We start from the raw sequence: 26,787 nt of genomic DNA on the forward strand, positions 1-26,787 counted from the left end.
ACATTTTGTCAAATGGGGATTCAAAATCATGAAATAATTAAATCGGGCCCAAACAACAAATAATGCATGAGTGTAAGTGCAAGAGAACCGGCTCATTGTAAGAAAGCCCAAGAGTAAGCTATGTGAGGTTGACGGCGATGCTTAAAAAAGCAATCGACTTACAAGGGTGTGAAAAAGGGCTCGATATTAAATCGAGAAAAAATATGATTTTTATAATTTTAAAATGGTTTCGAATGCATGATGCGATTAAAAGAAAAAAACAAATCATAGTATTAAACAAAGAATAATAATAAAAAAAAATGAATAATAAAGCATAAATATAAAAGAAATATTAAAAGAATGAAAAACCACACCTAAGAGTATTGAACCCATTACACTAAAGATCTAGAGACCAACTCCCCTCCACCAGATCACTTACTAACTAACTAATATTTTAATACTGACTTAAATATATAAACTAAGGTAAAATAAAAAAGGGTTAAAAAAAAAAAAAAAAAAAACTAAATAGAAAAAGAACTGTTAGTCTACTAGTGATTAAACCCAGCCGCATGGCTGTTGGGTTTCTATAGACTAATAACTAGTAAATTAATAGGGAAGACAAACAAACAAAGTATTAATGTACACTATTAAATAAAAAAAGACAAACAAACAAGACATTAATGTACACTATTAACTAAAAAAACAAAGAAAGACTACAAGTATAAATTTTTTTAAATGGCTTTTATGTGGTTTAAATAAATAAAAGAAAAGAAAATAAAAAAAATAAAAATGGGAGGAATAGTAAACTCATCGTTCTCACTCCCTCAATCTCAAAATCGCTCGTCCCTAAACCTTTACTCTCTCCGTCCTCATTCATCACCTCTCAGGCTCTCTCTCACAATTTCACTTCACAAAATCGTTCTCCAACTCACGTCTCTCACATCATAACCCTCTCTCAAACGTGCGTTTTTTCTTAATCGCTTCCAAATCATAAAAGAAATCAATGGCTGAAGCAAAAAAACGCTCACCTCCGGCGGTAAAGACGGCAATGATGAAGCTTCCAACTCTTTCAACTCTCCAAAACAGGTTTATCTTTGATTCTCCGATTTTGGGTTTTTTTTGTTTTTCAGTAGCCGTCGAACTCTCTAGGGTTTTCGTTTTTTTTTTCAAGCCCCCTTCTCTCTCAATTTTCGTCTCCTTTTATGCTTCAGGTTAGGGTTTCAAATTCGTGTCTTTATAGCTCAAAGAAGAAGGTGCCAAAACACTTTTTTGAGTTCAGTACTGGATTGGTCCTCTTTGAAGCTGCAATTCGGAAAGGTACTCTTAACGCAAGCTTTCTCTAATCGCTTTTGCCTTAATCCCAAATTGGGAAATTTCTGGATTTTTAACACTTGCCAATTGTTTTGTGTTACTGCAGTAAAAATGTTGAAGATTCCAAAAGCAGTTTTTATTACGGTTTTGGAGGTTATGTCTGATATCGATTCGGTTGGGCTGACATCTCTCTAGTAATGTTCTAGACACAGTTGATTCCAAACAATCGAACAATGTTGCATAAGAATATAGGGCTTCAAGCAGACGCTCCGTTAGAGTTGAACCATTGTGATTTGAATCCTGTTCGGTAACAACCATGACTTTTGGCGATAAGCTCCACAGGGCGTTGAGAAAGCTTTCTGCATTCATTGAAGCAGTTGGAGATGCTGGCGAAGAGGATGATGATGCTGAACCGGGACTTGGACTATAGCCATTAACCGTATCTTTTTCAAGTAAATCCCCTAATGATGTGCTTTGGTTCATCAGCATAACTTTTTGAAGGTGAAGTCCATTTGAGTTTCTTGACAGAACATGAGTTTTTTTCTTTCTTACTTTCAAAGACTTGATTTGCATTGCATTTTGTTTTTTTTTGCTTTGGGTACTGGCTGTTATGGTTTGATTTTCACAGGACTCCTTAAAGAAGTGATTAAGGCATATCGTGACAGTGCATTTAGATCTGCTGCCCAAAGCATTGGTGAACTTCCGATACATATCCAATTTTATCATCATCCTTCTGGCCTGAAGTTTATTTAACGTTGTAGGCAATGAAGTGAAAATCCAAAGAATGAAGAACACATCTAATACTGCCGCGGGAAGAACCAAAAAAGTTTTGCTTTACCCGAAAGATCACTTATTGCACCAACATGTTCTACCAATTCAAGAACTTCTGATGCAACAAAGAAGGTTCGTGGCAATTATTCGAAGCCAATGCGCTTGAAGATTTTATGGCACCTCTATGAGGATTTGCGGCTTTTCTCTCTTTCCTTTTTTACGGAATACACTGTGATATTTTCTTCGTGTGCATCATGCAGGTATTAGCAGTTTCTTTCCTTGAATGTACAAAGATAAGAACCTGATGTTTTCCAGCTATACCCATAACTTTCTCGTAACAGGTATCATTCATCAACTGGAATCTCTGAAGGAGTTTCTTTACTGTGATTCCAACATACTGCTGAGAAAGAGGCACAAGTCTATAACTGTTATCGAAATAAAACAACCCCTTGTTCAGATCGACTCGCAAGAATAGGGCCACGTCCTCCTAATTAGGGAGAGTAGCCGACAATCCCACCAATCGAATATAATCTTTGGTTGTTTCAAATCTGCCTTACTGTTCTAACAACAATACTTTCGATTACAGGCCCTCTGTTATCATGAAGGAGATGAATCTCATCAATAATGAGGAGCTTCACAAGATGTGCATAAGTTCGGTCCCTGGACTTCCGTGTGATAATATCCCACTTCTCAGGAGTTGTCACAATAATTTGAGTCTCTTCTATCTGCTGTCTTGTTAGTGACTGATCTCCACTGCTTAAAGATGTGCCATTTGCAGAAACGGTGGCGGGCGTCGGGAAATACCTGCATTAAGGCGAACTGTATAACGGAATCATGGTCGGTAGTCATTGAGACAAAGTCCATTTGTATCCATTATTGTTGTAACATCCTGAATACTTATGTCTGCTTTAATATTTGAGAGTGTCTGAAAGAATTATGTATGATCAATTTGTCAACAGCCATGTTAGTAAGAAACTTTGCCAATCAGCTGCTTATTATACTTTGGAAGGCCAAGCTTTTTTGTTATTTATTAAATGAGCCGCTGCCAGTGCTGTTGTAAACTGTGCGAGAATTCATAAACCCATGTTGGGCTAGTTTGCGAAACAGTACCCTCCATAATTGCACTAACACCAAAACCAGTAATCCTTTAACTAATGCCACAACTAGTTCCTTTAACATGGATAACTTTTTTTTTTTATCTTACCTAAATCTATGAGAATAAGATCGGCTCTATAACCTCCTCCGCCCAAGGCATGAAGCTTGTCCAAGGTTGGAATACTATCGAAAGTTTGAGTTTTAGCTTCCAAATATTCATGTAAGATACTTTAAAATCATGCATGTAAATGAATGAATGATGTAATTGAAATATGAATGTGTGATTTTTGAATATGAAATGGGAAATGTATGATTATATGATAGTTGTTATATGAAATTAGAATTTTGGAAAATGGAATGATATTGATTGAAATATTGCATGGTTCAAGTGAAAAGGTGAATTGGTGTAGGTTGGATCAAGGGAATGCCAAGTCCATGTTTATGGTTTTAAAATGTTTGTCCTTTGGAAGATGACTTTGGTAATTTATGAAAATGTTGTAATGCTATTTTGATTTTGAAATGTACTATGGATATAAAAATGGATTTTTTAGAAATAATCCAAGACTAATTTAAATATCAATTTAGATAATAATAAAAAATCAGTAGAAAACCCAATTAAAATCAAATTAATCCAATAATTTGTTACAATTACCTTTGACATCAATTCTAACATCTATTTGAAAATTAAAAATCAATTAGAGTTTTGAATCATTAGTAAAAATAACAATTAAAATTAAATTGAAATTTGGGAATTAAACTTAATTTGAAATTAAAATCAAAAATTGAAAAATTACAAAAGTCAAATGATTAAAATCCATTTTATAGTCAAAAGCACCATGATCAAAAAGGCATAGACAATGATCAATGTGTAACAAAAATATGGAGTTGGGAATGAACGTATGCAAATGAATTTTAGGCCAAGTGCCAAAAAAATAAAAAATTCAGGACCAAAATCGGGGTATGACACGTTTGTTTATATTCGTATTAGAATGGACAAAACAATGTTCTTTCTGAAAAGGTTTTGAGTTGTTGATTACACGAGGGCGAGAAATTTGGTTTAATGTGTTGAATATTTTTAGGCAGAAGACGATTATTCAAACAAGGAGCTCTACAGTAGTGTTCAAATAATCGAAGATTGCGGAAGGTCTAAACTCAATCAATCTTTTTTCTTCTAAAGAGAATCAAACTTAATTCTAATAATTAAAGTTTTTTATAATCGAAGACGAATGTTCGGACATAGAGCTCTACAGTATTGCTCAAACATTCGGAAAAAGATAAAGTTTACACTCATCTTTCCTTTGTCGCCCAAATTATTACAAAAAAAAAAGAGTTTTAATGTTACGTTTAATCAGAAAATATTTGAAATTATATTGATGATGAAATTAATCGAGGGAAACGAGTTTGGAAAATTCACTTGTCGTTAGACCAAGAACTTTGATGTGTTTGAAAATACTCCTTTAACTAATTGTCTATACTTATTATTAATATTATTATCTATTTATTTAATTAATTATAAAAATTAAAGAAATAAACAAATAAAAGCCAATAATAATAAAATAAATAAAATTAAGGAGTTTTGAAAATCCACTTGTCGTTGGACAAAAGGGTTTTACACTTATAAAATATTTTTAACATTGATATAATCATTAATTTAATTGTCAATTTAAACAAATAAATTAATGATAATAAGTCTAAGTCTAAATGAGCAAAAATAACAAAGATGAATGCATGAGTATGAAAGAGATGGTAATTAAATAATAAGATATAATTAATTAACTAATATGATTTAAATTAGTTACATAATAATAATGATAATAATGAGTTAAAATAATAATAATAATAAAAACAATAAAAAATAACTATGAACAAAGTAAACGGAGTGCAAGAGAAATAAATAAGATATGAGTTTTTAGTAAACAAAATTAAAAAAAGAAAAGAAAAATATGATCCAAAGCTCAACTTAAGCAAACAAAAGAAATACATTAAAAAAGAAACAAGACATTGGCAAAATAGGGGAAGCAAACTGAGTCTAATTAGGAGTTCATTAGTGTTAGCCACACAACATCACATGACGTTCATTAGTGTTAGCCACACAACGTCACATGACGTGGTCAATATGCATCAGAAAAAAGAGGAAATGCATGACTCTGATTAATTATGAGTTTCTTTAAGAACAACGACAACATTCATCCATATTTTGATCATAACTTGCTCAATTTTTCATGAAATTAAACAAATTTTTAATTCATCTACTCAATCTTACGAACAATATGGAAAGCTCGGAATTAAAAAAAATAAGTCGCGAAAAAAACAAAAATTAAATCTCATTTAATCACTTTTGTTCATGGAGGTTCAAGAATACTTTAAGCTCTTAATTTTGAATCAATAAATTTTTTATGCAAAATGGTGATGATTAAGATAGTAATTAAGTACAACAAAAATAATAATGCAAAACAATTAAATAAACAAAAATTAATTTACATTTAATTACTATTGCTCATGGAGTTTCAAGAACACTTTAAACTCTCGATTTTTGAATCAATGGAGTTTCCATGCAAAATTGTGATGATTAAGGTACTAAATAAATGAATCAAGAATAAAAATGCAATAGAATTAAATAAATGACAAGCATAAGATTCTACCTAAAATAAAATTCGATAAAGAAAGAAATGACTTGAAGAAAAATGAAGAGAGTTTTGACTTAGTTTTTGTGAATGATTGGTGATGTCATTGTGAATGAAATGTGATTGATTTATAGGCTCTAGAATTAGGTTAAGAGGTGGCTTAAGAATTATGCAAATAATGTGAGTGTCTTATAAAAACTTATTTTATTAAATAGTGAATAATGATATAATATTTGTATGTAATAATTATATAATATATGCATGAAATAATGATGTAATAAATGAGATATGTTTTGAACCTTCTAGAAATATTGATTTTTGTTTTTTGATGCATAAAAATGATTAATAAAATTCAAATGGATATTTTAATGATAAATCAAATTATCATGAATTTATTTTTTAAAATGTATAATAAAAAAAATACAATTTTAGTCAATTTCCTCAACATGTAAAATATTGACGTTATGTTGACAGTTTTACTATATATGCATATATGCATGATTTTTGTGACTTTATTTGATGATAAAAATACATGACTAAAAATGCAAAATTTGACAAATGAACATGTATCATATGAATTTAAAATGCCCAAACAAAATTGGGGTATAACAACTGCCCCTATTTAAATATCTCCAATTAGAGAATATGAAGAAGGTCGATCACTTTTCATATGATCGTAGTAGGAGATAGTTAAATATTAAATGACCCAAATTTTGTCCTTCAAAATGTAGAGATGAAATACATATATGAAATGCAATGATGGGATGCAGTGATGAAATACAAGGATGAAATACATAGATGAAATGCAATGAAGTTAAGAAAACGAGTTTATCAAGATAGGATAGTGGATAAATATCAACCTTCTATTTGATACTAAATGACAAAGATCTCCATCACCAAAAGGATGATGTTTAAACTGAATTCAACGATCTCTATCACCAAAAGGATGATGGTTAAATCACAACTTCAAAGATCTTCATCATCAAAAGGATGATGATAGCATAACAACGACAAAGATCGTCATCACCTTGTCGCATCGCAAAAAATACAGAGTTACCACCAGATTTTATTTATTCAAAAGGAAAGGGAAAATAACGATAAAACCCCAAGAGAATGGTCTTTACAACCAATAAGGATTCGGGGGCCGGCTATGCAAGAGGGAGATATTAGCACCAGTCATATTTGTTGTACTCAACGGGAACCACTTTGTTTGTTCTTCATGCAAATGAATGTTGTTATCTGAAGTTTACTTTCTATTGGTTAAAGAAAGAAAACTTAAGTGCGAAAAAAGAAAATAATAATTAATATGCTCGAAGGTTTCGAACCTTTGTGCCCACGTATCCTCATCGTGCAATAAGAAAGTAAGAGCTTCGTAATTCCAATCATAAAATGGAGTATTTGTTGTTTGTTTTTAGTAGATAATGTTAACGTTCACTTTCTAGCAGTTAACTTTGTTTGTATGCTCACGTCAAAGGAGACTTAAGTGTTTGTTTGTTTGCAGTAAAATGGATGCACTTGGATCACATTCTAGCAGTTAAATATTACTTGTATGCTCGCACATGGGAGACTTAAGCTTCGTTCATGGTAGAACAAAAGTTAATCTGTCATAACTTGGTTGCGTAATTGGTTTTTACTTTCTAATATACAATGTCATATATATCATGTCTAACTTATGTCCCCAAAATTTGTTATATGTCATAAACCAATTGTACAGGTTGTCTCAGACATCTGGTTTAACATATATCCTCCTGAGAACACAATTTCAATCAATATGCGATAAGGTACAATGAAGATGCCAACAAATTTCTCAGAGACTTCCTCGCTTTGTGTAGTACCATCAAACTAGACATGCATACAAATGAAGGCAAGATATTAATACTATTTTTGTTCAACCTGAGAGGTGATGCAGAACATTCCTTACCCACAATAAGTACAATCACATGGCCTGGAATGGAAGAAATTTCATGAGCAATATTTACCTTATCCATTTTTTTAAAAGAGAAGCATTATATATGAACTTTCCGACAAAGAGAGGGAAAATGATTGAGTAAAGCTTTCAAAAGATTTAAGAAAATGTTAGCTACTTACCCAACATATAAGTTTAATAACACATATCATATGCAAATATTTTACAATGACATGCAACTCAAAACAAAGTAGATACATGATACAATATACGACGATTCTTTAAGTTTCAAGACCACCATTGAGATGACAAAATTTATTGAAGTTGCAACAAATGAGCAACTAAAGATGTATGATTAATGTTCAAATACTAAATAAGTACTCATTGATATGAACCAAGTGGATAACCACATGCTAAATAACAACAAACATATTTAACAAGTAGTGACAATTAAGGTAGAAAAATGAATGACACCACTCAACTTGGAAAAACTTGTAACTGCTCAAGTTCACCAGATGAAGAATATAAGATGTGATGTGTGTGAATGACCTTACTTTACCATGCATTGTGAAGCTTCACATATAAGGATCAGAAACAAAAGTATGGAAGAAATTTTTGTTAGCCATCTATCTAGACAAGAAAAGGTGGAATAAATTGAGGATACAAGGTTGATTGAAAACCTCTTTGTACATGGACACATCTTAACAATTACAAGTGCACCTTGGTCTGGGGACTTTGCTAATTACATGGTGGATGAAACTACACAATCTGACTTCAACTTCCAATAACATAGTAAGTTTCTCTATGGTTGCAAATTTTATATGTAAGATGGATCGTTCCTATACCAAATAGGGGTTGAAGGATTGTTAAGAAGGTGCGTGCCTAAATATTCAAGTTATGGTGGCCATTTTTGAGCAGATAGGACAAAAACCAATGTGTTTCAATCACGGATGTATTGGTCTTTCCTATTCAAATACGATTCCACTTATGCAAAAAGTGTGACTACTATTTGTGCACATGGAAAACCCATGAATACAAGTATAAAATCTCTCTCTCTCTCTCTCTCTCTCTCTCTCTCTATATATATATATATATATATATATATATATATATATATATATATATATATATATATATATATATATATATATATATATATATATATAATATATATATATATATATATATATATAATATACACACACACACACACACACACACACACACACATTATAGGGCTAACAATAAACTGAATCAATTCAAACATAACGAGCTAAATTTAATGAGTTGAACCAAGTTGTTTGTGAACTTAAATTGAGTCGATTTAAACTTAAAGAAAGTTTGTATCGAACTCAAGTCGAGTTTTAAATTGAACCAATTCATCTCGAGTTGAGCCGAACTGAGATAAATTCGACTCAACTCGATTCAACTCTTTTTCATCCCCAATTTATCAATTAACTAACATGTGGTTGAACATTTATTTATTATCTCCATGAATATCCGTAATAGATTTTATTCATGAATTCCCACAAATATGATTTACATACTAAATGCCACCCAATTTTCTATACATTAAAACCAACACTAGTGATTAATTCATTTGACAAAGAATTCACTCACCCAAAAAAACCATAAATTTAACTTTTACTGATAGATAATTGGTTAATACCTTCAACTTTTCCATAATCCTAATAGATTCTAAAAAAAGTAAAAATAAAAATCATGACAAAGACAAATTTTGAGTTAAGATTCTCTTCATTTTATGTCTCTATTTCACTCTCCATTAGTATATTTTTACAAAATTATTGTGTATAAAAAATGGTTTTTTAAAAAAAATAACCCACTTTTTCAAGGAAATTCCCAAAATACCCCTAGTTTCAAAAAAATTCCCAAACTACCCCACTTTTAGGAGGAGTCTCCAATTGAATTGGCGACTCCTCTTAAAACTTGAATGGAGGTGCCAATTGGATTGGCCAGGGCAAGTGCCCTAGCCAATCTAATTGGCGCCCCTGTGTAGGTTTTAAGAGGAGTCGCCAATTCAATTGGAGACTCCTCCTAAAATGCAATTTTTGTGTTATAAATAGATGCGTTGTGTGAGTAAATGTTCCACATCTCACACAATCATTTGACAATCATGTTTGGTGTTTATCGTCGATATGGTAAGGTGATTTATGCGAGAGACGAACCTCAAATGCTGATGCTGTTCTGGAACATCACTACGTTCGATCAACTGAAGCGGGAGCTGGTTCGTTGGTTAGATAGGAAAATACCAGAAGGGGAAAAAATTAGAAGTATTGAGAGACTTGACAGTATGTTTGGTTGGGTGCGAATGAAGAATGATAAGGATGTTAGGGAAATGATGTTCGGTCGAGACAATATCATTTTGATTGTTGTAATCAATTAGAAATATTTATGTTTTCAGATAGCTTATTTTGTACTGATGTTTGTTGTGAACCTCGTTGTAACAAAAACTTAATGATATATAATGATTAAATGTTACAGAAATACAATGTTACAAAAAGCTTAAGACCTAGATGATGCTCCTCGATTGGGACAGTTGTTCTTGTTGTGTCCTAGTTGACGACAGATACTACATAATCTTATCATTTTATCTGTGGAATCTATCTTTGTTCTGATACATATGCTGTTTGGCCTTCCTTTCTTCTTTCTACGCATCTCGTCATTGTGCCAAACAATATCACCTTTATATGGAGGCCAGTAATCCTACATTGGTAGTATTGAGAAGCTTTGATTATATCCATTCATCATGGTGTTGGCCTTGTATACATCAGGTAAATGGCTGTAAGCATCTTGACGAGTATAAGCGCATGCTGCAATGACATGGGAGTAAGGTATGCGGAAGGCTTGGAATTTTCCACAATCGCACCAACTTCTGTTTAGTCTAACAGCGTAGGCTAAATTTTGTCTCCCCTCGTTGTGGTCCATTGTTTCCTGGACGCTGAAATTTTGCCTATGACGGTCAAAGACTGTTACATCGTGTGTGCTAGCTTTGATGCTCTCCTCTTTCATGACCTTCATGCAACACTCACTGAATACTTGCCCAAACATTAACACCGCACTCCATCTTTCACCTCTGGTTGCGAACATAGAAGCCAACCTATAATAGGTTGATCTTCCCAAGGCGGTTATCGGCAGATTTCGAATTCCTTTGAATACCCCATTCATGCATTCCACAATGTTTGTTGTCATGTGGCCCCATCGACAACCTCTCTCAAATGCCCTTGTCCACTTCTCTACTGGTATGTTATTTAGCCATCTCCCTGTGTCTTCATTAGACAGTCTAATTTCATCACGATAATATTGAAATGACGGTTGAGTTAGAGCATACCCAACATTCACCACCTTCTTGGAAAGATTCTTATCTTTTATAACACGCATGAAGTTTTGTGCAATGTGTCTGATACAGTAGACATGGGTAGAAGGAGGATCATGTCGTCCGTTGTCATGGTTGTTGTAGGCACTCTCAATGGCAGCATGTCTATTAGAAATCAAACAAAGATTGGCTTGTGGAGCCACATGCATTCTGAGATGTCGAAGGAAGAAACCCCATCCACCAGTCGTTTCACCTTCAACAAGAGGAAAGGCAATGGGAAAGACATTGTTGTTTCCGTCTTGTGAAACCACCATGAGCAAAGTACCCTTGTATTTTCCGTATAACCAAGTGCCATCAATTTGAATAATAGGTTTGCAGAATGCGAAACCTTTGATGCACAGGTCAAATGCCCAAAAGAGACGATGAAAGATTCTATTACCTGTAGCACCGATTCCGTCTGGCATTATCGCTGGCAATGTCTCCATAATTGCCACAGTTCTTGGGACATATGTTTTTAGTGCCCATAAAAACCGTGGCAATTTCTTGTATGAATCCTACCAATTGTCGAAAACTTGTTCAACAACCTTTGTTCTTGCAATCCATGCTTTCTTGTAAGATGGAGTATAATTATATGTTGATCTGATATGGGATATAATTATACTCACCTTCACTGATGGGTCTTTATTAACCAACGGCAGAATGTCTTGACATATCAACACTGCATTTAGTTTACGGTGATCTTGTTCAACATTAGTTGCAATGCAACTGTGAGGTGGGTCTATTGAACCGATCTCCCAAGAGTCGTTTTTCTTCTTGTAAGACGCAGCCAAACGAAACTTACAAAGCATGTTACGACATTCGGTAACATACCTTATAGAATCAGTGTGTTTCATTGTAAAGTCAACAGAGTTGTTCATGTGGAATTTTTTGATAGCCAGAACACATTCTTCTTTGGTACGAAACATGTCTCCCACCTTTAATTCACCTTCTGATCTCGGATACAGATTATATAAAACACTGTTGGATGTTTCATCATCGTGAAGATCCATATTTGTCATATGTTGAGGCGGATTGTAGACATGACTAGGAGGTATTGGTGGTGGTTGATCATCATCTTCATCGTCGTTGTTCAACATGTGATCAACCTTTATCTCGGTCTCCTCTTCTTCTTCATCAACGACGTTCACTTCTGCTTCTACTTCTAGATTGACGTCATCTGACCATTGTGGATCATCTTTACCAGATTCATCCTGACCGGTTAGTTGAGACTGTTGAGATGGTATACATGGTTGAAGAGTAATGTATAACTCAATACAGTTGCAACCTGAATGTTCATGACTAATAAACATGTATTCAACATCTTCATCGTCTCGTACCTTAAGGGGGAAATACTTGCATTGACTATTCTAAAAAAATATTGGATTTTGATATGTGATCTTTGACACAATACCCGGTCCTATACAGGATTGTATTCGTTTTTTCAAATGCAAGAAGGTTGTGTTTCACTTGATCGTGAGTCTAATGGTATCAGTGTTTCGAAAACAAAAACCATATAGCTCAGACTCGTAAGTTTCACCGTTGCAGTGAACGTTGACACTGTATAATGATGAAGATGACATTGTGCAGATGAAAACTATTTTCTTACTGCAGATGAATGTGAGTGAAGTGTCTTGGATGTTGATAGTAAGACACTTAAATAGAGGAGTGAAGTGTCTCACATGCAAGCTACTCCGAAATGACGTGTCGCACATGCAAGCTACTCCGAAAATGATGTGTCAACCATGCAAGCTACTAAGAAGTGGCATGTTCAGCATGCAAGCTACTCCGAAATGAAGTGTCAACCATGCAAGCTACTAAGAAGTGCCATGTTCAGCATGCAAGAGATAAGACAACCACGTGTCAGACATGCAGACACACACTCCAAATGAATTGGCGCCCTCACTCATTCCTTGCACATGGGCGCCAATTCAAGTGGAGACACCATGCATTCAGACCTCGAAACTAAGCAATCAGACCTAGATCTTGCATGCATGTCCCTATGGAGGCACCAATTTGAATGGCGACCCCTCTTAAAGGTTGTATATGGTCGCCAATTCAAATGGAGACACCATGCAAGCACAAGTTTTCATGCTCCCATCCATTTGCCTATAAATACATCCACTTCATCAACACTTCTTCCACACCCACTCTTACTACTTCCTCTACAATACTTCTTCTACAATTTCATCTGCAAAAACTTTTTATAGTTTCATCTACACCAACCCCCCGACAAAATGTCTATCCTCACAATGGGCGAAGCACATAGAGGAACGGTTGCAAACATCGCAACATATGTAAGTTTTTTCTTTTGTTAAGTTTTTATCTTTCATCTTCACCAACCCCCTTTTATTTTAACATACCAACTTAGTCAAGTTTTTTATTCTTTCTTTTATAGGATGTATCAAGGTTCCGAACTCGGGTCCACGAATATGTCCATATGGACCCGATAATTCAACCTTATGTTGAACTCGCCGGTTTTTGGTCATATAAGCAAGATTTTGTCTTGGTCCATAGATAACAAATTCATTCTAGCTTTATGCGAAAGATGGAGACCAGATACACACACATTTTGGTTCCCAACCGGTGAGTGTACCGTGACGTTAGAAGACGTCTACATGCTTTTGGGACTACCCATTGAAGGTAAGGCTGTTAATGGTAAAACCAACTATGCAAATTCAATTTTAATGGAGCTCTTAGAGACTGATTTGTTAGATGATAATGCAAGAGGTCAAGGTATACTACTCTCACGCCTTAAGTCGTACTATAATAGTTTATACTTAGATGAGCATTCTACCGAAGATGCTCAAATAATAAAAACTAGGTGTTACGTTATGCTGTTAATTGACTCGTTTTTATTTTCCGAAGGTAGTGGTTCTAGCATGCATATTATGTACTTACCTCTACTTAGACATGTAGATAGAATAGGAAGTTACAGTTGGGGATCTGCTTGTTTAGCCTATCTCTATAGCTCCTTGTGCAAAAACTCACACAAAGACACATCTATATTTTCTGGATGTGCTATTTTGCTACAAGCATGGGGTTGGCCAAGACTACCGTCTCTAGCACCCGTCAATAACAACCCTTTCACATTTCCGTATGCACAAAAGTAAGTTGTTTAAATTGCTATATCTTTACTTACTTCTTTAAAGATTATTACCTCTAACTAATATTTTTTGACTTTTTGGTGTAGATGGTCTGCACGTGGTATGAGTTACAACAGATGTCCAAGACACTATATTACTCAGTATCGCAACCTGTTGGATCACCTTCAATTGACAGACGTAAGGAAAATAACATGATTATTTCGTTATATTTTGTTAACTTTTTCTACATTTACTATAATCCTATCTTCTTTCACATTTCAGTTTATTTGGCGTCCATACCTTACTTTGGATCATGACCATGAGGTCAACGTTGAAGACACAGCCGTATGGACTGCATGCACACTGATAATACGGTTCACAACTATGGAGATGCACAATAGTGATCGTGTGAAGCTGCAGCTCGGTATGCTCCAAAATATCCCAGATCCCCCAGTTAGCCTAGGAGAATGGCATCTGCGTAAAGTTAACGACCAATGGAACTTCAATCCATGACAAAGCTTCGCAAGATCAGAGTGTTGCAAATGAAAGCACCGTCATGACCATGTGTTAATTGACGCAGTCATGCCAACTGAAGAAAAACCAAGTCGTACTTATATGGCTTGGTACAAATCAGTTGGTTTTCAGTTCATCGCCGAGGATATGTACTTGTACGACCCACGCCAGATGACTTATACACATGACACCTTAACATCAAACCCCCAACAACAATGTCAGACCGGATACACACAACCCCCTGTCCGTCAAACGTTCCGTTCAACCAACACACAAACATACAACCAAAACATGCCATACATCCAACCCCAATACCAAGAGCATACCTCATACCACCACCAACAAATTGACCATCAACTTGAGACCCAACATCGCTTCGCACCAACCCCATCACCCTACCAAAGTCGCCTTAGCCAGAACACCCAACGATCATTCAACACCAACCGCCCATCCTCCTACCGTAGCCAAGAAGCCCAAACATCACAAAACCAAAACATCCAACAACCCTATCTCTACCAAACACCCCAACAACCATTCCAACCTTTCCTCGACGCATCGTTCACACCCATGTCTCCCTTCAACCGTCCCGGTCGCCCATCCATGAGTCAACCACATCCCAACTTCTCTGGCATGGGTCATGAGCTCAACTACGGCGGTACACCATCGATGCATACTGAAGACTATGCCGACTTGTCTGAATATCTCAACAGACCTTCTCCTGTAGTTGGTAGTGACACTCCTGGCCCCTCAGATGATCAAACACCGGTGCAGAATCGTCAACGTCGGTTAGGGCCAAGGGTTAGGGTAGCTAGAGGATGTGGGATCGGAGGTCGGTTAAGTGATCCCGATCATCACCATTAGGTTTCTTTGTGTAAACAACAAATATTATTAATATCAAGTGGTCCTATATAAAATTTATCTATCACGTATACCGTATAACAAAAAAAAAATGCATTTTAGGAGGAGTCTCCAATTAAATTGACGACTCCTTTTAAAACCTACACAGGGGCGCCAATTGGATTGGCTAGGGCAGGCTAGCCAATCCAATTGGCGTCTCCATTCAAGTTTTAAGAGGAGTCTCCAATTCAATTGACGACTTCTCCTAAAAATGGGATACTTTGAGAATTTTTTTGAAATCAGAGGTATTTTGGGAGTTTTCTTAAAAAAGTGGATTGTTTTTCTAAATAACCCTAAAAAATAAGTGGACATACTATTATATTTATATTTATGTTTTCAAAGTAAAAAATGGAGAAGAAAGAAAAGGAGAAGATATTAACTCCAAATTTATGTTTTCGCTTATAAAAAAAAAAACTCCAAATTTTCATATCAGCCGATAAAACTACTATCGGTTTTAAATTGGCCAGAACTTACATAACGACATAGTAAAACATGTCGTTTTGACATACACTACATTCCAAGTTTTCACTTTTCACAACCTTTCTCGACGCTATAGAATGTGAGTGAAGATGATGAAGAGGAAGAGAGAAGAGAAGAACGAGTGTATGGACATCGTATGGCAAACCCCAGCAAATCCCCCGCTACCGCAAGACTACATCTTCCGAAACGGTAAATATCAAATCTTTCAGAGTTTCCACACATTCCGTTATCAAGTTCGAAATTGAATTTGTATCATTAAACACGATCCTCATTTTCCCCCTTTCGGTTGATGGAATTTATGCAGGGATTCGATTCGTTAGACCATACTACTTCGAATTCATCGCTCATGTTAGTTCGGTTTGCGAATTTTTCCATCGTTTTAAAATCTCACTTATTTTGTTAAACCCTAGTTAAACCCTAGAAAATTTCAATTTGTTAATGTCAGGTGAAGAATCGATGGGCTGGGAAAACCATTGTGGATTTGTTTGCTGAAGAGTTTAAAGGTCGACCTTATGAATATTATGTAAGAGATTTTCTATTTTTATTATTTTGATTTGCTATTTTGTGATATATTATGTTGCTCCCTAGCCTCTGTCACATGGTTATTTGTTTGGATTGTAGGTTAGTGCAGTGAAATGTGGAAGGATTCAAGTTGATGGTGAAATGGTGCCGGTTTCGTATGTGGTTAAATCATCTCAAAAGATAAGCCATTTTTTACACAGGTTTGAAAAAACACTTGGTAGTGCTTTATTTCTAAGGCTGTGATAGAATAGAGTTTGTAACTGATTTTGTTACTGTTACGGTTTCAGGCATGAACCACCTGTGATGGCTTGTGAGGTTCCTATTCTTCAAAAAGAATCAGATGTGCTAACTGTTTGTAAACCGGCGTCTGTCCCCGTAAGTAAGTTTGATAAGTGGATTAGCCGAGTTCCCGAGTTATAAAACTTTCATCTCAACTATAATACATAGTAATAGAGAGAATGGGCTGATCCTCTTGTAATAATTTCATAACAATTTACATGATATCTTGATAAAATGTTCTAGTATTAAAATAATTGAGATAAATTATAAGAGTATTTTCTTTTTAAAGAAAAAATAAAACTCTGGTGAAATATATCCTAAATACGTTTTTATAATTTATTGATTTGGATATAAATTATTATTTGTTTCTTATTCTTATTGAGAAGGTAAGTTAGGAAGGGGAGCCTTTAACTAACGGTTATAGTTGTTGTTATGTAATTAGGAGGTCATAGGTTCTTAGAGCTGTCAATTCTGTCTCTTGCAAATGAAAGGTTAAGGCTGATTACAGTAAACCTATATTGAATCAGATCCTTCCTTGCAAGTCACCGTGATGATTTTATGGATTTTGTTGCATAGTATTGGGAGGAGTATTTGAACAGTGTCTGTATATATGGTAAAATTTTAATATAACCGCCATGCTTTTGCATTGGCCATCCGCACGTATTTATGTCTGTATGGCCAGATATCTGCTCACTGCCATGAGCCACCATCCAGCACTTCAAACACTGTTTTATATTGGTTTTGATTGAACTGCTTCCAATGTTGGCAGGAAACTGAAATTTTAACTTTATATATTAGAGAATGGCTCAATGGTTTTGGCTAACGGCGCTTAATGTTTTTGAATTATTTCCTACTATTATATGTAAAAAAGTCCAATATTTTTAATGGATTTTCTATTAGTTGCCTACAAGTGAGGTGCTTCATAATGATAGTTTGCTTAACATTATACACATTGAACTAAAGCTGTGAGTTTTAGCTGGTACATAGGTTCATCCATGTGGTCAATATCGCAAGAACACTGTTGTTGGCATCCTTCAAGCAGAGCATGGACTGGCGCCTCTGTTTCGTATCCAAAAATTCATTTTGGAAGTAAATTATTTAATCATCATAAAAAGGAGGGTCATTTCTCATAAGGTTTTCAATTCTCAATTAACTTAAAATATAGCTTCTCCCATGCACATTTTGCATACTTATTTTTGAATATGAGTCGAGTCGATCAATTTTTTACTTTCATTTTCCCTGTCTCAGAGTTTAACCATTCTGTAATTGACTTTTGTTTTATTTCCTGGAGTTTATTGATTTTGTACTTGCAATTTTCCTTGACACGATCATCTCAGCTATCCATCGACTGGATCGCCTTGTCTCTGGGCTCCTTATTATAGCCAGAAATGCCACAAAAGCTGACAGTTTTAGGCAGGAGGTGAGTTTAAGCTTGGACTTGTGTCTGTTTCTTCACTCTTTTGTCTCTTACATTATTTAATTTTACATGACATTTTGTGAGCAACATAGTTCATGTTGCATAAAGCATTTGAGCTGTAATATGAGTATTTTTAAGAAGAAAATGTTGTGATATACAGGAGTTTTCATTATATCTTTAATTAAATTATTTCACCAGAGCAATTATGAAAAGCGAACAATTATGAGTTTTCAATATAACCTTTTGTAGAACAATTATGAGGTATATTCTCTTCGTGCTCTGAACAGTGAACTTGCATATACCAAACATAACTAGTAAGTAATGTTTGGTAAGACTATTATATTGCAAGTTTAAATGCAAATATTTTATCTTGGAATCTAGTTTTACAAAAGGTTATGGTCGAGTACCGATAGTGATATTTGTATAAAGAGCTTCTTAGTTTCAAATATCTCATGTATTATATCCAAAAGTAGTGGTTAGCTTATGATGGGTTCTTATATGAATATGTGAGTGACAATGAATTTGTGAAAAGAATAGTGAAAGAATGCCGTAATTGTATTATTGCGGATGAACAATTACAATGAAATAGCAATGAAGAAAATAACAAACTGATAGAGAATATCTATCAGCCCCTAAGCACACAGTGCTTCCCTCACCAAGATGGTGATCCTTAACCCTAATAGAATAATTAGATACCTACTTCCCTCCCTTCCTTTCCTATTTTATAGACACAAACTTAGTTGATTATTCTCTTCCCTATTATATCGTAACAAACTCCTATAATTATTATAATCAACTCCCATAATTATAATAACAAACTCCTATAATTATTGCCTCTATTCTTTTACTCCTTGACCCCTTCTTCTAGTATAGACCCTAGGTCCATAGTTAAGGCCCACCTCGTCATCTATATCTCTATCAACACCTCCCTCCTTAAAACCAGCCTTGTCCTCAAGGCTAAATTCAGGAAATCGTCCCCTCAGATAAGCATCATCTTCCCAAGTCACATCATCCAAAGACTTATTCTTCCATTGAATGAGACTCTGCGGAACAGTCACACCTGCCTGTACTGTCAGCCTTGTACCCAACACCTTGTCAGGATAGATGTCATCAGTACCAACAACCTCCAGTTCTTTAGGAAGTTCTCCTTGCTTCTTCCTGTAACTTCTTTCTCCGTCTTCGTCTTCCTCATTCAATTCATTCCCTACATCTTTAGCAATTCGCATTATTTGCATCCGTGTCACAGGATTCAGAGTGCGAACACGCCTTCTAATTGGAGGTTTCAATCCACTCATGAAATAACCTAAATATTGCTCCTCCGGCAATCTCCCCACTTGTGATGACAGTAACTCAAACGCCTCAACATATTCTTCCACGTTGCCAGTTTGACGCAAGGTGGATAACTCCTCAAATGGATTTTCTAATTGACGACCGCCGTAACGCGCGATCAACGATTTCTTCAATTTCTCCCAGGACAGATCGTCCTCTGTTTCCATGAGTAAGTTGAACCAATGGATTGTTGCACCCTCCATGCTCAGTCGAGCCAATTTCACCCGCCTCGCATCCGATGTATTCTGAACATCGAAGTAAATTTCAGCTCGTGTGATCCACGCCACCGGATCACCCCCTTCGAACAAAGGAAGTTTCACCTTCTTCCCAGCAAGACGTGATTCGCTCTTTGACAAATCACCCACAGATGGCTCTGCTTTTAGTGTTCTCTTACCAATCTGTTTGCTTAATTCAGTTAATAGCACACTCTGTTGTTGCATCTGCAGAGCCAGCCCCTGCAGAGTCGTTGTTACATTCTCCATCTGTTTCTCCAAAGCTTCAACCCGGTCTCCCATCTTAGGTTGCCTTGGCATCTACAATCTCTGTTGGTAGGGTTTTTCGAATCCGGTAGGTCGGACCAATTGATGGGTTCTTATATGAATATGTGAGTGACAATGAATTTGTGAAAAGAATAGTGAAAGAATGCCGTAATTGTATTATTGCGGATGAACAATTACAATGAAATAGCAATGAAGAAAATAACAAACTGATAGAGAATATCTATCAGCCCCTAAGCACACAGTGCTTCCCTCACCAAGATGGTGATCCTTAACCCTAATAGAATAATTAGATACCTACTTCCCTCCCTTCCTTTCCTATTTTATAGACACAAACTTAGTTGATTATTCTCTTCCCTATTATATCGTAACAAACTCCTATAATTATTATAATCAACTCCCATACATCTCCGTGATATACTGGTATCCTCTTGGTCCCCTGCTTAATCCCAAGCTCGGCATCACTTAATGATGCTAAGATTGTGCCAATCAATCTGGAAGTTGGCCTCTACCGCTACCTGTTTTGTACGAGATGGATCTGCGTACTGTGACTCAAGCCATTCTGGACATACAAGTTTTTTCGCCGGTCCCTTGTACTTTAGTACATTGGTGCTATCTTTTGCGATGTAGAAATAGTGCTAAAAGTCTCCTTTCATGACTCTGACCTCTGGCTTAAACTTACCTAAGACAGAAGAAGAAAGAATTTCTTTAGGCCAAGCACAACTGAGTCTATGTCCATGTCCGTGTAGTAGCAGTTCTCTCTTGAAGAAAGTTGTTTAGTTTGTTGTGTCATGTACTCATGTTATCAATATCTTGATGAGGTCATAGCTTTGACAAAATATGTTTGATTTTATTAAGTAAAAAAAAAGAAGAGAAAATATGGTTGATTTACAATAAATATACCAATATTCAAATCTTTTTCTCTATACAACCATTATAACTAGAGAATTTGATTGTTACAGATTGAAGCTGGCTTAGTCAAGAAACAATATATTGCAAAAGTAGTTGGAGAATTTCCCAAGGATGAGGTATTTTATTTGGACTAGGATGAGTTATGCTACTATTAATATTATGCCGAAGAAGTGAACCCTGCTAGTATTTATAATTGATAACAATGTGACATTATTTGTTTTCTTTTTTGTTTGTTTGTGAGCATAATAAAGCATCATCAGGATTACTTAATTGATTACTTCTATCATCCTTTTTCTGGAGAATAATTAAGGGTTTTGTTGATATTTAAATAACTCAACTTGTTAAAAGTGTCATATAGGCTTATCATTTTGGGTCAAAGAGAGATGCGTAAATAACTCAATTATGGGGCTCTTTAATGAGATTTTGGGAGGGGGTAAATAAAATGGATGCAAGAAATATCTGCACTTTGCAGTTTTGTCTTTGAAGAAGTAACAGGTTGGGCATGTACAAGTGTTTATTTTTATTTTGACCAAATCAATACAGCAATATTGTTCAGGATAACATTATCATCAATTGAAGTTACCAACTGCAATATTTCCATAATGAGAACAGCTGTTCGTGAAACATTTGTTAAAACTTAAAACCTTCAAAAAGTACTTGGTTTGAGTTTTAAGAAGTGTACTGATATTGTTGCGTTATGTTTCTAAAATATGAAAACAGAAAGTAACAACTAAACAGACTCTGGTTAACTGAAACTTTAATCTGAGACATATAGTTATTTATTAGTACTTCAAAGAACTCTAATTTGCGGGATATCTGTTGATTTTAGCTATACATGATTATCTTCTGTTATACCAGGAGTCAAAATTGTGATACTATTCTCCTCATGACTATGCTCTTACTTTTCAGCTAATTGTTGATGCCAATATAGACTATAATGCTCGAGAAGGAAGGAGCACAGCAGAGGTAAGTCATTTGATTCTATTTTGTTTCATGGTAGAAAAATCCAGGGCCTGTTTGATTTAAGAAAACATTTTTGTTTTTTTTAAACCTAAATATTATAAATTTCACTATTTTAACTTTATTTTCATTTTCAAGTAGTAGTACAAGAAATGGAGAACAAGAGATTCTGCGGTTTTCACTTTTTCCATTACAAATTCCTAAAAATAAAGAACGAATGAAAACAATATGACGTTATTTGGATTGTTAGTGAATCCGAAAGATCTGCTCATATGATATAGCTTTTTCTAGGATCCAGTTTCTAGCTATAAGAGAAAAACAATCTAACATATTTTAATTTTGTGAGAAAACTTAATTAATTGGAAATATTTTGCTTATTAAAAAAACCCAAATAAATGATACCCTATAAAAAACTTCTTCTAAACCTTTATAAAAATGATTATGAAATATTTAGTATTGATGTAGTAGCTCCTTTTAAGCTCCAGTCACTTTACACTCCCAACTCATTCAACATTCATGTTAAGTGCATCAAGGTTAGAGTCAGCCACTCAGTAGTAGTAAGTATGATTCTAACTCAAGTTCAGCAGAAGTGAATTGTCAGATACCTTTTAATGTAGATCACCAGTATCTAGAATATCGCACAATCATACCTATCAGAAATGTAATTTAAAAATGATTCACGTGTTTTTATATTACAGCTTAACCCTTAAGGCTAGTTGGTTGTGATATTATATAAAAGTCTTTATGACCATTATTTAGTAAAATCGAGTTTAAGCACAAAATATATGGATTATGCATTGTCCACATATCACGCCCACTCACTAATCAATCAATATTTTTGAGAATAAGTTGCTCATGAGTTGGTAGCATCCAATGCTGATCTTGTCACAATTCAAAAAAGTATTTCTGAATCAGAGCAACGTGGTTGTAAAATCATAGTTTAAGACAATTATATCTTCCTTCCAATTCAACAAGAATAGCATCATGAGAAACACAAATAGACCTACCACCACTGGTTCTTTAGTCACTGCTAAATGATCAAATTTAAGTGGGCATATAACAACAGAAAACAATCTGGGTGTTGGTTATTCTGATGTTCTGATAAGAACTAAATATTGTTGGAAGAAAAATGAAGTTGATACCTTCTGTTGGATTAAAATTCAAAGTGGTGGCAAGGCAGGAGGTTGTCTTATTTGGTAAATCTAAGTGTGTATATGTTTGATAATGAAGGTCAGAGACTCTGCAAAGGGGAAGGTTTCCTCTACAAAATTTACTCGGATTAGTAGCAATGGTACTCATAGTATTGTTTTATGTGAACCAGTCACTGGCCGCACCCATCAGGTAAGAAAATTGTTGGCCGATTTTGATTGATTGTTTCTTCTTATCCAGACTTAAGCTGCTTATTTGAGTATGCTTTCTATTTTAGCTTTTACTTTTATCCTTTTTCTGTGTCGATCTGTATATTATTAATGTAATTCTATGTAATTCCTTTGATGTATCTTTTATATCTTCAGTCTAAACATTACTTTTATTTCCACCGAAAAAAAACATTGCTGGTACCTTCAATAGGTTTTGATGCAGAGCTGTTCCCTTTCCATGAATATCAATAGCACACAAACTTTCTAGGGATGTGTCACAACAGTCACTGACAACACATTTTTAAGTAGGTTACATGCTTCATGCCAGTCATGCTATCCCAGATATATACATGCATGCTTGACATTGTTTCATTAATAAACCTGATGGAGAATATATGCAATAAAGATAAATAGAAATTACCGAAGCAGTTGAAAATGTGAAGTCATTTGACAAAATGCATTATGCACTTCATCTTATTTAAACCTATTACTAATGCAAATATCGAAGCTAACAAATACCCACTTTTTCTGTAGATACGCGTCCATTTACAGTATTCTGGACACCCAATAGCCAATGACATGTTGTACATCTCAGAGCAACCCGTTGATCGGTCTATTAATGGGTCAACTGCTGATAGATCGGCTCGCATATCTGATGTTTCTTTGACATCAAATTTGGGTGAAGAATTGCCCAGCGAATGTCAAGAAAATTCCAACGAGGATTTTAGCCTTGATCCCATGTGTACGAATTGTCCAAATTTGGCACCAAATGGGTATGAAATCCTTCATCTTGATTAAAAGCAAAAAATATTTGCTTCTGGCTTTGTACTGTACTATACTAATTTTGAAAGCAAGTTAAATGCAAATTATCTTGTGCCCAAGCCTTTGTCTAGCTGTGTATAGTATAATGTTCATCATATGTTGGTTGTGATGGTAGATTTTTTCGTGGTCAACTCCTACTCGTATTACATCACTAGACGAAACATAATAATAAGAGAAGTGTGAAACAAATCTCTGGTACAATGCTTAGATTGCATGTTTCTACAGTTTATGTAATTTAGGTTTGTGGCCTCAGGACATGATTAGGTAGGAATCAGGTAAATAAATATCTGCTTAAAAAATTAGAAGCTCGAAGCTGTGTATAGTTGCTCAGCTGGGTACTTCACCTGTATGAATTTTGTAGCAAAAATCTCTTTCTGTATGAGGAATATGGAGATGTTGCTGATACCACTGTTGATCCATATAAATGTTTAAGGTCTTTTTAGATATTGACCATTACTGGCCAATTAGCCAAACTACACACATTGGTTTATGTTTATATATTTTTCTCTTCCTCTGATTTGATCTCTATTATATTATAGATTTTATGGAATGGAAACTTATTTTTGACTTGTTAGTTTGCTATATGTTAAACTTCCAGTAACTTAATCTTATAATCCAGTTGATTCTATTCTGACAAGTGGCTACCCTTTTATTTTTATGAACCTCAGATGGTTTGATCACCAAACTTGTTATTTTTTGTCAATTTTTAAATTTCAGATATGATGCAGATGAAGAAGGTTTGTGGTTACATTGTATGCGGTACTCTGGACCTGGATGGACGTATGAATGCCCATATCCTGATTGGGCAAAACTTTAACTAGTTGCTGCTGAAATATATTTTTCTTGGGCACTGCAAACAAATATACAGACAACACTTTATCCAAATATTCAACCTATTACACTTTGGTTGATCCCAAGTTATGTATACGCCATGCAAGTTTTTTGTATCTGACCTATGCAGGTTTGTGAGCTGGTTATAGTCTTGCTATTATCCAGGCACAATGGAGAGGAAATAGAATAATCCTTATTATTCTTTAGTCCCTTTCATAGTGAGAGAAAGAATGAAAAGAAGAGACATTTTTCTTTTAAAGATGATCATATATTTTGTTGGGGCAACTTTATTCTCAATTTTGGTCAAACCATGTCTTAACTAAACTTGAATGCATTGCATTTGGAGGTAACGGGTGGAACAGAGAATATGTTGTTAACAATTACCTGTACCTGGAACAGAGAACATGTTTTACAAGGAATATGTTGTAACAATTACCTGTACCTGGAGCTTATGGACCAATTCAATTTCAAAAACAGGACACTGTTTGTGATTCACATTTTTTCTTCTTTTGTATACTGTTCAGCTTAAGTTTGTTTAGTCAAGATTAGTTACTGAACATGAAGTGTATCCCAAACGAATTTTATTAATAATATTAGGTGTTTAAATCTATTTTCTTTTTTTAAAGCTAGGTGTTAAAATCTTAGAATTGGCTTTTATAGATATTTTAGTTCAAAGATTTTTTTTTTTATTTAAAATTTGTTAAAGACAATGTGCAGGGTATGCTTCTTAAAATTGATAATCATGTCCTAGTGCTTTTTCGAAACAAATAGCATTTTACAATTTTTTTCAGCTTTGAACCAGAAGTCTAAAGTTTGGTATGCATATTGATTTAGGTCACTGATTCCAGACAAATTGATAGTTTTCTTACACTTGTACTTATTGTGTTGTTTGAAATGAATTTACAAATGAACGATAGTTTTGGGATTTTTTTTACTTTACAAGTTATCTCGGGGTCAGGCATATACATTACGATAAGATTTTAAAATTCCCCCCTATATAAGTAAATTTATTTTATTTTGGAGTGTAAGGAAATTTACAAAGTTAAGTTTGAATTAAGCCATATATCCATGGTCATTCCCTTTGTCCTTGCAGCAAAATGTATTATAGAGTCGAACTCATAACTAGTGAAATAATAATATACCATAATATCTTGGGAAAACTTGTTCAAAACTTTTGTGTTTTATGGGGAAAAAGTATTTATCCTTAATTAAATAAAATATAATCGTGAAATAGTCTTCTCTTCAAGTACCAACATTAGGGAGGGTGTTGTGGCCACTTTTGCAATGTTATCTTTGTTTATAAGGGAGTGCAGGCTGAAGATATATATTAAATTAAATGTTCAATTGGTTTGAATTAGTTGAATTAATGAATAAAAGAGTTGAAAATTTAGGTTTAAGTTTTGATAAAGAACCAAGATATATATTAAATTAAATTGAATGCTCAATTGGTTTGAATCTAATGATTAAAGGACTCGGAAATTTAGGTTTAATTTTTGATAAACAACGTAAATATAATACACAATTAATTATTAATATGTAGTCATTCAAAAATGAAAAAATAAATTAGAATTAAAAAATGAAAAAAGTTTCATTTGATTGATGAGGTAATACATTTGAGATAAATTATGAGGAAAATAAATTTCGATTGCTAATTGTTGTCAGTAAGTCAATCCTAAGTTGTTTAGAGTTTAATTAATATGGTGATTTGATTAGGTAGTTAATATTAATTTCATATGAGGTTACTATTAGTTATGTGATTATTGACTATGTGGTTATTAATTAAAAGTTAATTAATTAATAATGTGATCTTATATAAATGATATAAAAC

At 34.4% G+C, this 26,787-nt stretch overlaps 1 protein-coding gene and 1 long non-coding RNA gene across 6 annotated transcripts; both read left to right on the forward strand.

Moving 5' to 3' along the window:
• Nucleotides 1-750: 750 nt before the first annotated feature.
• On the forward strand, nucleotides 751-3,061 carry LOC127078394 (uncharacterized). 5 transcript variants are annotated; one of them, XR_007787850.1, is made up of 5 exons: nucleotides 751-1,065; nucleotides 1,191-1,296; nucleotides 1,397-2,193; nucleotides 2,322-2,402; nucleotides 2,648-3,061. It is a non-coding gene; the product is annotated as an uncharacterized LOC127078394 (long non-coding RNA). The 5 variants fall into 5 exon arrangements; XR_007787852.1 differs by having other exon boundaries at nucleotides 1,397-1,791; nucleotides 1,919-2,193; nucleotides 2,322-3,061; XR_007787851.1 differs by lacking the exon at nucleotides 2,322-2,402 and having other exon boundaries at nucleotides 1,397-2,321; nucleotides 2,403-3,061.
• A 12,843-nt stretch (nucleotides 3,062-15,904) lies between these two features.
• LOC127078395 (RNA pseudouridine synthase 7) lies at nucleotides 15,905-25,569 on the forward strand. Its single transcript, XM_051018857.1, has 12 exons — nucleotides 15,905-16,221; nucleotides 16,337-16,380; nucleotides 16,478-16,555; nucleotides 16,654-16,754; nucleotides 16,842-16,929; nucleotides 17,821-17,899; nucleotides 18,171-18,253; nucleotides 21,039-21,104; nucleotides 21,898-21,954; nucleotides 23,179-23,289; nucleotides 23,841-24,079; nucleotides 24,846-25,569. Exons 1-12 carry the CDS (start codon nucleotides 16,122-16,124, stop codon nucleotides 24,943-24,945), a joined length of 1,146 nt encoding a protein of 381 aa, XP_050874814.1. The 5' UTR covers nucleotides 15,905-16,121; the 3' UTR covers nucleotides 24,946-25,569.
• Nucleotides 25,570-26,787: the final 1,218 nt, after the last annotated feature.

This window comes from Lathyrus oleraceus, chromosome 5, assembly GCF_024323335.1.
Source record: "Lathyrus oleraceus cultivar Zhongwan6 chromosome 5, CAAS_Psat_ZW6_1.0, whole genome shotgun sequence".
NCBI lineage: Eukaryota > Viridiplantae > Streptophyta > Magnoliopsida > Fabales > Fabaceae > Lathyrus > Lathyrus oleraceus.